This window comes from Sipha flava, unplaced genomic scaffold (assembly GCF_003268045.1).
Source record: "Sipha flava isolate LNK unplaced genomic scaffold, YSA_version1 75_pilon_pilon, whole genome shotgun sequence".
NCBI classification, from domain to species: domain Eukaryota; kingdom Metazoa; phylum Arthropoda; class Insecta; order Hemiptera; family Aphididae; genus Sipha; species Sipha flava.
The window spans coordinates 1364076-1377226 of record NW_020273615.1 but is presented as its reverse complement, the minus strand read 5'-3'; the positions used below and the strand labels follow the sequence as shown (position 1 = coordinate 1377226).

Here is a 13151-nt window from a genome sequence, read left to right as displayed (position 1 = left end):
AATAAAATAATTTCATTAATTTAATAAATGTAATAAAAAAAATTTGTTTTTAAATTGTCCGTAAAGTTACTGCTTGAAAGTTATTAACTTGAAGAAGTTTTATCGCTACAATATTAGACAAAAATATAATTTATATAATTGCCTTGTTAATCAATAGCCTATGGTATAGGCCCTATACTATACACATAAAACCAAATCAATTAATCTTATTAAAGACTTTGAAATTATAAGAGTCTAATCTGAAATCGGTATGACTTAGATGCAACATCGAAGCGAAAATGCTATAAATTAAATATGTATTATATATAAAATCTTTAAACCCATTATCTAACCAGTAGATATAGTCAAGATACACAAACACCATATATTCTCTATGGTGTCTAATTATATTTATGTGGACACTAATAACTATTTGTTTTAATTAATAATTTGAAAATGAGGAGAAAAATTGAAACAATTAAGAATCATATGATACGGATTGAGTGGAAATTATTCAAATTTTTCTGGTTGACTAGAAATATAGCTCCGTAACAAAACACCACCACTCACATATATTATATGACAACTATATATCATAAATATCACATGCCCGTGAGGATCATAATCCAAGTCACAGTTTGATTACTTGTAAAATAAAAACTACTAAAAATCTCGATTACTAAAATATGCTATTTGTTATTTCGAAAGCAATTGTTCTGTACATTTTTACATCGTTCTCTCTATAATTTACAATAACTAACCATTTTGAAAGTTAAAAACGCATTATTTAATTATCAGAAATAGACAAAGCAAGTTCTTAAAAAATATAGGAAATAAAAATGCACACCATCAATTACGTTTTATTTGTTTTTAAAAAAATTATACATTTTATACAATTTGAAATAGATCACCATTCAAGCCTTGAGCTGTAATTATATTTACATACACAAAGAAAAGTTTTTGATATGGTAGCATCTACATCAGCATTGATGTTAGTGACAGTGAAAACATTCTCACGATAATAGATTTTTAATACCCAGAATAATTAAGCGATAAATTTGTATATCAAGTTAGTTATTGGCAAGCCTCTGGGTCATAAATTTAAAACTTAAAGTTCATTTAACTCAGTGCCTGGCCACTCACTTATTCAACTTGTTACCACTGATGGACGAAATGACAAAACAAATAGTAGATCTGAGGCCTTCGGCATGTGGACAAACGTCCTTCTAAAGACGACTCAAATCAAGAACAATTGTTATTATCGCACGCTCACATTAACTTCAGCGCCAATAGAAGAACGGCTAAAATACTGGGAAGTAGAATCGCATGATCTGGATACAATGAACGAGTTTGCTGCCCTCCGGAAAACGACTGTCAACTTATCATCAAAACTGGAAAACTTTGAGAAGGATACGTGTCGGAGTTGCATGCGCTCTGGGAAAATCTCGCCATAAAGCCATATGGCGATGACACAACGAAAATGATTGTGAAAAACTCGAAGATAACGAGCCTTTACTAAAATGCTTAGTTACCAAACCGCAATATTTCTCAACCGGGAACACCCTCCTTTAAGGAGGCGTAAAAAAACGTTAGGGGAGACGTAAACATTTTTAAAAACATGAAATCGTTAATTCCGATTGTTTATATTTTATCTAGCATTATTTAGTAATTACGTTATCGTCTACTTATGTACACTATCACAGTTATCTCCAAACATAAAAAATATATTTAACTTAAACCGTACTAACCTTCATGTTAATTCTTATTTAATAATAATAAGTATAAAATGTAATATTGAAAAAGTTAATATTATATAATAATAACCTTAAAAATTTAAAAATTTGAAATTAAAATAATATTTCTTTTCTCTGCAAATAAATTCATTACAATTTAATGATATTATGAGTATTTAATGATTATAACAATCATTATACTTCAATATTAAAATGGTTAAAGAAATTACCTCATACAATAGTATGAAAAGGAGAATGGACTTCAAAAGTTTGAGAACTAATGCCATACAGGATCGACAATGGAAAATATTTAAATGGAAAAATAGCAAAATGCTATTGTATAGAGCTAGGTATCTAATATACAGATAAATTTTTCTATTTATATAATATATAAATTTTTTGGCTATACGATGATAAGATACAACAACTATTGTTTTCAAATTAAAATATCTTTAATAGAATGCAAATTTTAACGATTACATTAAAAGGACACTATATATATATATACTAATAGGGTTAGGTGATACTCAAAAATATTTATTATTTATAATTTTTTATAGCTACACAAAAAACTCAAAATTTCACAATTTTCACATAATATTTATATTATAAATAACTTAAAATTCATCATTGTTAGCGAAAAAATAAAAACGCTGCATCATAGATAATATTATTTTCTTTAAAACAAAAAATAAAGAGCCTCTATTATTTATTTACACTGAATGATTTTGTCACGCAAAATATGGTTTTTTTGTCAAAAAATCATAAATAAATGATCATTTTATCTATATAGATCATAGAACACGCGTCACGTACTCGCGTGTATACGCCCTTACTGTAATCCCTATCATCGTCGATCTATGGACCATTAAACCCGGAATACCCTTTTGAGTATCACGTCTTTATGAGTATAATAATGATAACTATTCAAGCTATTTTTATTTTACAACGTAAGAATCACAATATAAACATTCAGAATAATTGTAATTGTTAATTATATCAACTCTTTAAATAATACTAACAATAAGTCAATAATACATTTGAATTACTTAATTATATACATAATTAAACTGTGTACAACGTGTACCGTGGGAATCTAATAATTTTATATGTATAATATATCCTTACGAGACACTTTAAATATGTATACAAGGAATAATTAAATAAATACACAGACTTCAGTATTTTATCACCACAAACAAATGTAACCACTTTATGGGTTAAGACTATTTCAATGTATATATATATATAACTCGAGAGTAAAAAAAAAGATACGACACTTCACATTATTTTATTTTGAATTTAATTCCATTGCTGCTATGCAAATATATCCCAAATTCAAGATCTCGAAAGTTAATCATATTCACCTTAATTACTGAATAAAAAATACATTGAAGTAAATTGATATCTTTATATAAATATTTATATCATACATTTGTACCAGGTATCTATGTTGACTTAAAATCATTGTCTTATAATACACATAATGAATATTAAGTAAAATTTAAGTTCAAAATCAGGGTATTAAATATCTTTCCATAATTTTAAGAACTACAAATAAAATATATTCATATAATATTTATACTCAATATTATTTAAATTTGATACATTAGCTAGGTATTATTATTCGAAACTATAACTAGGTAAATACCATTTTATTGGGAATATAAGACCACACAAAATCGTTTACATCAAATTTAACCATTTTCTTAGAAAGTCAACTCTCTTCTGAAAGAGACTCCACCCCCTTCCTTTAAACTTATCCTTGTTAATAACCAATATATTGTATAATAATCTAATCTATATAAATATATTATACTAATAAATTATAATTTTTTATTTATTCCAAATATCCAAAAAACAACTCACTAAAGTTAGTTTAACTAGTAAGTTAAACGGTTTTTCTAAAACAAATTAAAATTAATAATTAATCTTAGGACTTTTCAAATTTTCAAGACCCTGTGATTTCTGTAAAGTATTAATTAAACTACTATTCTTAGTAAAATAGAATAAATACAAAATATAGTTTTACTAATAAAAACATATTTGTTTTGTATTCATTAATAAATTTATTAATCTAAGGAATGACATTTATTAATTCGGTTAAATTCAGTTTAATTTCAACATACAGGTATCTACAAATAGATTTAAAATGTTTTTATACAAAATAAACTTAAAATATAATAACAAAACGGTTTTTATAAATAACTAGCAGACCCGGCGAACTCCGTTTCGCCACCAGATTCGTTTTATGTAACATTTCGTTTGGTGATTAAAAGATAAAGAAAAAAAATTTTTTTTGTTATATATTTGAAAAGGAAAATATTTATTTCATTTCACAACAGTAATAAATTCATTTCAATTACCTACTAAAATGAAGTGTTATTTAATTGTTTCATTGTAGTGTTTTCATTGTACAATTTAAGTAAACTCTTTGGCCATTTTCCAAATGCACTGCTAAATGTACAACTGTGGGATATCTTTCATGAATTTGAAATGACAATAATCGCCACAGTGCTTCATTAGTACTGACGTATCTGCCCATTTGGAAGTTGCTGATTTCGTCATTCACATTTTCCGACGCAATACCAAACACAGCCATGTCGCTGCCTTTTGTGACGTACTTGCACAAATATTTGATTGATTTGGCCGAATGACAACTCTCAACGTTTGCATGTGTTTCGAAAATTCGTGATAGCAGCGGGCAATATGGTACAATGAATTCATTTCCGATCTCAATCTCTTGATTTTGAACTTTAACTTTGATAGTTCGACCGTTATCTTCTTTTGAACGCCGACGATAAACTGGATATCCATCGTTCCCTGTGACTGTTTCAGCAACTAACGGTCGCGGATATCGTTTTGTGCATTTTCCATCAGCCATGCAAGGCGATAATGGATTTAATGCACCGCACGGTCCATGCACCATCTGTGTCGTCACAATGTCGTGTAGACGGGGATCAGTGACTGGATCAGGAATTTCAGCTGATATGATGTCATCCACTTCATTTGAATGTAATTTGTTCAGCAACCAAATTAGGATATGAGCATGCGGTAGTCCACGCTTCTGCCATTCCACCGAGTACATATAACAACGTGTGTCACCAAAAACTCGATACTTAGTAAGCACATCCATCATAACCTTGAGTTTTTGCTGAAATACTCTGGCGATTATGTCATGGCGATCTTGCGGTTTTTGACCCGGTTCCAACTCGCGTTCAATTTCCGTCCACTTCGGATTGCATATGACCGTAATAAATAAATCCGGAGTTCCATAATTTCGCACGTACGTCATAGCGTCTTGAGCGTATTCGTGCATGTGGCGTGGGCTTCCGATATAAGTTGATGGGAGAATCGTCAGTCGTCCAATATTCTGAACATCACCATCTGAATGAATAGCATCACGCAAGTGTATATAGTCCTCAGATCGTAGCTTTGGCTGATTGAATCTGATGAACGCTAAACGTTCGGTCTCGACTTTGACATACATGTCGACAGCGAATTGCTGGAATAGCCGACCGCACTTCAGAATGACATTCTCCTCATGTGTACGAATCATCATACGATACGCATAGTAATTCATTGCGCTTAGATTTTTATTATTCGTTGATACTCCTGAAAATGCAAAATTAAATGAATTGAAACCAATAAAAGTAATAATGGAAATAATTAGTGTGTGAATATTGTACCTGTAATTGGATCGACCATCTTCAACGTGATGTCGTATCCGTCTTGCCCTTGCCAATAAATGATTGGATATTGTAACGCATCGTACAAATGATATTGCTTCTTCGCTGAACGACAATGTCTCGTGATTTAGTTGGATCGCCAACAATAATTGCAGCAACATCATTAACGGTGGGTGCATTGAATCTTCGCACATGTTCACCTGTTGGAGTACAATCCGCTCTTATGACAAATTTGTGCGTATCCGATGGCATTCGTTCCAATGCTGTTTTGAACATATTAACCACAGCATTATTAGCGTGAAAAAATGCTTGCAACTGTTCAATAATTCGTCTCTTTAACTGTTGTGTATTATATTGTTGTGAAATATATTTGCAGAAATTGATGCGGTTCATCTGGTGTTGGCACCATTGAACCATGCAAATGATATATTTGACCTTGTATCTGTAATTGCAAATAATCATTAAAATTTGTTCATGAATACATTGTAAATCGTGTGATGGTGTAGTGTGTGGTGTATATGAAGTTGTTATGTGTTGCAATTATGGGTTGGTTATGTGTGTTGTATCTTTTACCTTGCAAGTCGGCATGAAGCCGCCTTCTCGAATGATATTAGCTCCAAAGGAAGTCATGCGAAAGCAGTTATTGTATTCAAGGATGTGTTGAAGAAAATGGCTGGAATCGGGATCACTTCCATCAAACAATGTTTTCAGTGGCTGTGGTGGTGTAAGTAATGGATCCAGTTTGACTTTTCCACTTGCGCAGCACAATCCAACCGTTTCTCTTTTGAACTTTACCGCATTGCAATATCGGCATATAGTCGTCATTCGTCCAATATCCAAATTTTCATCATCACTGTAGTTCGCAGTGGGATCATATTGGAATGCCAAGCGATTGTATGATGCCAATGATCTTCGTGTGCTCACGCGATGTCTCAATCGGTCATTTTCTCTTATTATATTATTATATTATATTATATATATTATTATATTCCTTGAATAGACTTGTTGCTGGCTTGCATGTCTTGTGCGGCGGCCGATGTTCGCACGTCGTTCTCTAGGCATTTTGGACTATGGACAGAGTGTTGAATTTAACTTCAAATGCACGATCCACATAATTTACACTGAGCTTAAATGAAATTAACTGAGCAGAGAATAATGACTATCTATCACACACTTTATCACGCACCGTTGCTATTGGTTTGAAGTACATGCTATGTATAATAGATGGCGCTGTATGTGAAAAACGATTTCCCCACTTTTCTGTTGAATTTTTCCTGAATTTTCCAGAATTTTCTTTGCTATAAACCTCACGGAGCCCAAGACCTTTCCAACGAATGCAAAACCGTGGAAATCGGTTCGTGCGTTCTGGAGTTATAGCGTCAGGGAGGAAAACCGGACTTATTTTTATATAATAGATTGTAATAATCTTGTAATAACCTCTATATTTGAATAATAGTATAAGTTACACGCATTAAATACCGAATATATATATAACTTATCTAAATGTATATAATACAATAATATGTGTTAAAAAAATATACAATTTTTGAATACATTAAAAAAAATCTTATTTTTAAATTATAAATAGACCGATGAGTTACATACATTTTTCGGAAAAAAACTGTTTAGAGTGATAAATTTACTATGTAATCAATCGCAGAGCATTTATAAGCTTAATCTAAAATCTAAAATACTTAAGTCTTACTAAGATATGACATTAATTACCACAACCGATCTTAACGTTCAGGCAAAAGTCATCAACATTTTACTACAGCGCAAGGAGAAATATCTCAGCCCTCTTCCCGGCACCTGATAGACTCTTGAGAGAAAAGTACATCCGACAACGTAAACACATTTGAACCATTCAGGAATCTACGTTACCATTTCGAGCTACACGACGTAATTTATTAATCAACATATTAGCCCACAACTCTTCACTCCCTAAATTGTAATATGTTTGATCACCAAGATAAATCTATTCTTGGACCACTGCCCATAGCAAAAGTTACGGAAAAAATGTCTTTGCGTTTCACAATGAAAAAATTAATAAAATTAAATATTTTGAATAGCAAATAAAATATAGTTTTATATAATTAATTACATAATTATAGGATTTTTATAATTATCTTTTTGTCGTACAGTCATTATAAAGTTTTCATCAAATAAAGTTGCAAGAAGTAAGTTTCATTTAATAATAATTTATACTTGATCTACATAAATAATTTGATTGTATGAATTGTCAGTGATAACTCGTAACCAACGTACGTGGTTACTTAGCTCTATAATCTTTAAAAACTATGAGTTTTATAACTGTGTTTTAAATTAACATATTAAAATGTTCCATATATATATATATATATATATATGTGAGTGAGTGAGTGAGTGTGTGTGTGTGTGTGTGTGTGTGTGTGTGTGTGTGTGTGTGTATGTGTATGATCACAAATACAAGTACCACTAAATAATTTAGCTGAGTGACCTTGCATTGAAATTAATATTTCAGAAGGCTTAGAGGGTACTGAAATACACATATTTTGACAATTTTTGAATTTTTAACCCTTACAGTACTCGCATGCGCAATAAATTGTTTAACGGCCATCTTCCTCTTTTTCTACGTATTTGTATAGATTATTTTTTTTTCAAACAATTTTTGTACAAAAAGTTTTTCCTCTATCTTCAAAATTGATTAAATGAAAGTACCTAAGTTAAAATTTGAAATTATACTTTATTGGTTTTTTATGAAATTTTTACCTAAAGCTCAAAGTTATTAAAATAGTGTAAAGTAATGGAATCTCATTTTCAGTACGCAATACTTTTTTAATTAAAATAACAAAAAATAGTTATGATAATAATAATAATAACAATAATAAAATTGGCAGTAATTGTAGTAGTAGTAGAAATTTATAATGCAGAAAACAATGCATTCATTAAATGTATCTAATGAATAGTTTAAAGTTTTTATTTTACACATGATTCGGGCTTTCTCAATATTTAGTTGATGTTATCGTTTTTATTAAGACTTTTCTAATATCGTCACATGTTGCCCGTATTTTTTTTATAAGTCCTATAAACTGTTATGTGAATCTACGTAAAACACATATTTTAAATCTCCTTATAAAAAAAAAAAATCGAAAGGCGTTAAATCTGGAGATCATGACGGCTAAGAAACAATGATATTATTACCAATTCAACGATTTGAAAACATTTAATTGTAAATGTTAACTGGCTTTTAATATTAAACAAAAGATTAGTTTTCCAAGGCAAATACAAATTTTAAACTTTTTATACGACACGAATATTTTGCTTGTATTAGAAAAACTAGTTATTTTATCAATCACAATTAATAGAAAAGAGAAGTTCACTTTCACAGCACTTACTGCTACAAAACAATATGCCCATCTAGTAGTTGAAAGTGATTTCAAAATTTAAACTTTACATTTGTAGATTAAACTATTTGGAAAAAATCACAAATTTTCATTTTAAAGGCAGGGAGTTGCTTATCTTTCTCGTTATCTTTGCTCTAAAATGTAATGAATATACTAAGTACAAGTATAAAACAAAATTTTACTTATAACATTAGGTTATCTTAAGTTTATTAGAATTTATAAAAAAAAAACGAAAATAAATAAACAATACTCGTATATTGAAAACATTATTACTTTTTTAACTTACTATATTTCCAGTAATTTTAAAAATTTAAGTAAACGTAAACTCCTCATATCTTAAATTTTTTTTTAATAAAAAAAAAAGTTATTATTTACGACTAAAACTTTATTACAAAGTATTACCTATAACTTATATTTATAAGTTCATAATTTATTTAAACTCAATTATATTGTTAGTAGTCAATGAATTTAAAACTACAATATTGATTACTGATAATGAGTGTTGATTGCTAATAATACTAACGACTGAGGATTATCAGTGGCTACTCCGGACTTAAGTATATAAGAATATCAAAAAACACAAATACATACATTATAATAGGTCTTTGCTATAAATTTATTTCTTCTATTTTAATTATTTTTATAATTTTGCTATTATTATTATCTATTCAAACATTTACCTCAATAGCTATTAAATATTACTTCATATTGTATATTAACTAAATACATTATATTACCTAATAGTCGAAATATAATGATGACAATTTAAAATTAAAAATAATATCTTAGTAAATTATATATAAATATATAATTATATAAATATTTACATTCTAAAAATTGTAATTGTTACAAACTGAATAACTCGAAAATACAAACTTACATTTTTATACTAGTATGCAATTCAATTATTCTAGTAAACATAATAATTCATTAATAATCAAGCTACAAATTATAATAAAAAAAAATTAAAAATACAAAAGATTTTTAATGTAACTTCACAAATTTTATTCTTTGTGGAAAATTTGTGATTTTTAGTTGGCATATATTTTATAGATCTTTATAACAACCTAAAGTTCATTGTATCATCAAAAAATATTGGTAAATTATGAAAACAACCCATAACAAGTTTACTTTATTAGGTTAATTTATTTCATCAATTGAAAAGCTTAATTCAAACATCAAAAAAATGGCTTCATATAATATGTGATTTCGCAATCTTACTTGAAATCTAAATAAGCTATTTATTAAGAAAATAATAGTATTTTTTAAAACCCATTCTCTATAATTTTTTATTTATGTTTTGATATTTAGTTATTCATTATATACAATCTGCCATAAAATTATGATATTTATTTAGATAGAAAAAAATCATTTCCAAGGACCCCATGCAGAGCTCGATTTAACCTGTGAAGCTAGTCTAGTCCAAGGTCAACTCAAGTGGCGAAAAATGATTGTTATCCAGCCACTCACACAATCGTATACAGAAAATATGTTCCTGGAAAATTACAGAAACAACACAAGTGCAAAAAAACCTGGTACACTTTTAAAATTAGTATTTAATATTAAATAGTGTATCTATTACTTATACAGAATTTATATTGCATTTTGTCAACAGGAATACAGCTCTCAACTTTGGTGGCTATATTTATTGTATCATTCATACTCATAGTTGTACTCGAAACGTGACAGCAAAACCATTTTTTGTAAATATAAAAATATGTAAATCAAATTTATTTCACTCTTCCTCGAAATGTATGTACTATCTACTTTCTATTTTAACATGTGTCAATAATTGAATAATTTGAAAATTAAAATAATGTTAATTATTGAATTAAAATTGTATTAAATATACATATCTTTTATTATTCTAATGAAGATCATTTAGGTTTTAACAGTTAATTTTATTAAATAAAATGAAAGTTAAAAATTTAAATATACATTTTTATTAAAAAAATAATTGAATGGTAAATTTACTTTTATAAATAATGTAATTATTTATTTTAATTTTTAAATTAACAGGCATAACTTATGTACGATCGGACAGAATTGTCTAAAATATACATCGATAATAATATGAAATACGTAATGTAATTTACGGGTAAGATAAAATTAACAACAGTAATAACAATAATAATGAATAAATATATTTCCCTAGAACACATGCACCAAACGTTATCAGCTGATTGCTTTTATTATTTAATAGTTAATTATATAAACACATAATATGTATACAGTTTACCCGTAAAAAATTACTTTTGCCGATTTCAACCCTTTAAAATCAAATTTTGAAAAATCCTTTCTTTATGCACGGTGAAATTATAATATTAATCAATCCTCAACATTTCAAGTCGGTAACTCTAATAGGTTTAGCTCTGCATTGATTATGAATTAGGGAGACAATTTCGTTTATATATAGATTATAAATGATTAGAAATATTGTAATAATGTATTATACATTGATAAATACTAAATAAATTCATATAAAAATAAAATGTTTTAAAACAGCAAAAACTTTCACAAATAATTTGCGTTATACAATTTTATTTTGTTTTATTTATAAAACAGAATTTTATATTATATATATTTCATTTATTTAGAAAAATATAAATAGACTATAACAATCAGTTGTTGAGTATATTTTCAATTCATGTTTATGTTATTAGTGATTTTAAATTAGATGGTGATGGAGGTATTATGCTGTCAAATTTTAAATGGGTACACACAAGCACAATTTGTCGATATTTTCAAAGTGTACATTCGTGCACTGTATACGTTTACTCTAATCTAAAACTTGAAATTATAATACCAATAACCATAAATTATTTTCAAAGGAGCATATAATTCCAAACATATCATATAAAATGAAACCGGATAGAAATAATTTCATAATTAATTTAAAACATTTTCACGTGAAAATATATAATCAACCAAATATTTGATAAGTCGATTTTAATAATTGTTTAAAATATATAATCTTATTGTATTCATTTTTATTCGAGGGTTTTAAACACATTGTATTGTAAAATATTTAAACATTTAAACAAAATAAATACAATACAATTATTTATTAATTTAATCGTTATCTGTGATAAATGAAATATTTTTCTGCATCCAATGAAAAATACAAGATTATATAAACATAGAAAAGTTTTTGGGAAAACGAATACAGATGGAAAGTGATAATTTAATATAATTGGGAGTGGTATGATAATTTGATACATTGTTGAGTGTATGATGATAATGAATGATATGAAGGATAATGGGAAATATAATAATAAAAATAGGTCGAGTACTAGAATGACTCAAGCAAAATAGCTTGGAGTGAAGGATCAATGAAAAGAAAAATATATAAATCAAACTTCAAAAGTTTAGGTACATAAAACAAATAAAAAAAATTGAGAAACTGAATACAAAAAAATGGCTTCAAACGAATTCCATCCCAAGGTGATAAAATAGTGCATGAGATGCGCTCTATGAAAAAACCGTGACAACATTTTTTTGAATGATTATAGGATGTATCTAGTTATATTCTCTCGTTATATTTTCCTTTATGTTATACAAACTTGACGATAATTAAATTTCAATATCAATAAGGTAAAAATGTTAATGGATTAAGTATACTTATAAGTATATTTCAAATACTGTAATTATTTTAAGTTTGATAAAAATGTAAAAAAAAATATTTTTTGTACATTAAAATAAGTATAATTCTTTGCGTAATACTTCCCAAGTTGTACGGAGGGTTCCAGTGGGTGTATATTCCTCCCCCCCCCAAGTTCTGAGTTTAGGCCCTGATATAGGTATTATTTTCTCGAGATGTTACACGAGAGTTTTTTCGTTTATATAAGAATTACATTTTAAATAATAAATTATTAATGGGTAAAACATTTTTGTGTCTTAATATATTAATAACCTAACCTACCTTATAATAATAATATAATATCAAAGGACCCTTCCATAAAAAGTTTCTAAAAACCTTTATTGCTTCTTTTCATACATTATTTACGTAAAAAAATGATTATCTATCAGTAATTTTATAACTGTGTCCATTGTGTTGTTGAGGAATATTGAAAAACTTCGTAGCTTTATTCGCTGTAATTTTGTAGAACAAAATAAAATAAGAAAACAAAATCACGTCCGTGAAGTTGGCCCTCCCACTTTGTCTTATCGAATTCAAACCTTCACTAATATTTTGGAACTAATTTGGAACTATTTGGAACCAACTTTTTATAATTTGGAACTTCACCCTTTTCTCGAAATAAGAAATTTTCAGTTGGGGGGCCAACTTCACGCAGCCCCCCCACTTTGTCCTATCGACTTCAAACCTTTACCAATATTTTGGAACTAATTTGAAACTATTTGGAACC

At 28.0% G+C, this 13151-nt stretch overlaps 2 protein-coding genes across 3 annotated transcripts in view; one reads left to right on the top strand and one right to left on the bottom strand.

Moving 5' to 3' along the window:
- The window catches only part of LOC112692646, a 71692-nt gene extending 61124 nt beyond the window's left edge, over positions 1-10568 (top strand). For both annotated transcript variants that reach the window (XM_025567378.1, XM_025567379.1), the window contains 2 exons: positions 10142-10319; positions 10400-10568. In XM_025567378.1, the coding sequence (XP_025423163.1) occupies positions 10142-10319; positions 10400-10470 (249 nt within the window). In that variant the 3' untranslated portion in view covers positions 10471-10568. The remainder of the gene's footprint in view (positions 1-10141; positions 10320-10399) is intronic.
- Positions 5736-6364, bottom strand: LOC112692647. The gene is made up of 2 exons (XM_025567380.1): positions 5975-6364; positions 5736-5843 (listed from the first exon to the last, which is right to left on the bottom strand). Exons 1-2 carry the CDS (start codon positions 6224-6226, stop codon positions 5751-5753), a joined length of 345 nt encoding a protein of 114 aa, XP_025423165.1. The 5' UTR covers positions 6227-6364; the 3' UTR covers positions 5736-5750.
- Positions 10569-13151: the final 2583 nt, after the last annotated feature.

Excerpts from the sequence above, each read along its gene's own strand:
- LOC112692647 (XM_025567380.1), bottom strand. The coding sequence starts at position 6,226 with ATGACGACTATATGCCGATATTGCAATGCGGTAAAGTTCAAAAGAGAA. Across the intron at positions 5,844-5,974 it reads GCTTCATGCCGACTTGCAAG|ATACAAGGTCAAATATATCA; the intron begins GTAAAAGATACA and ends TTGCAATTACAG.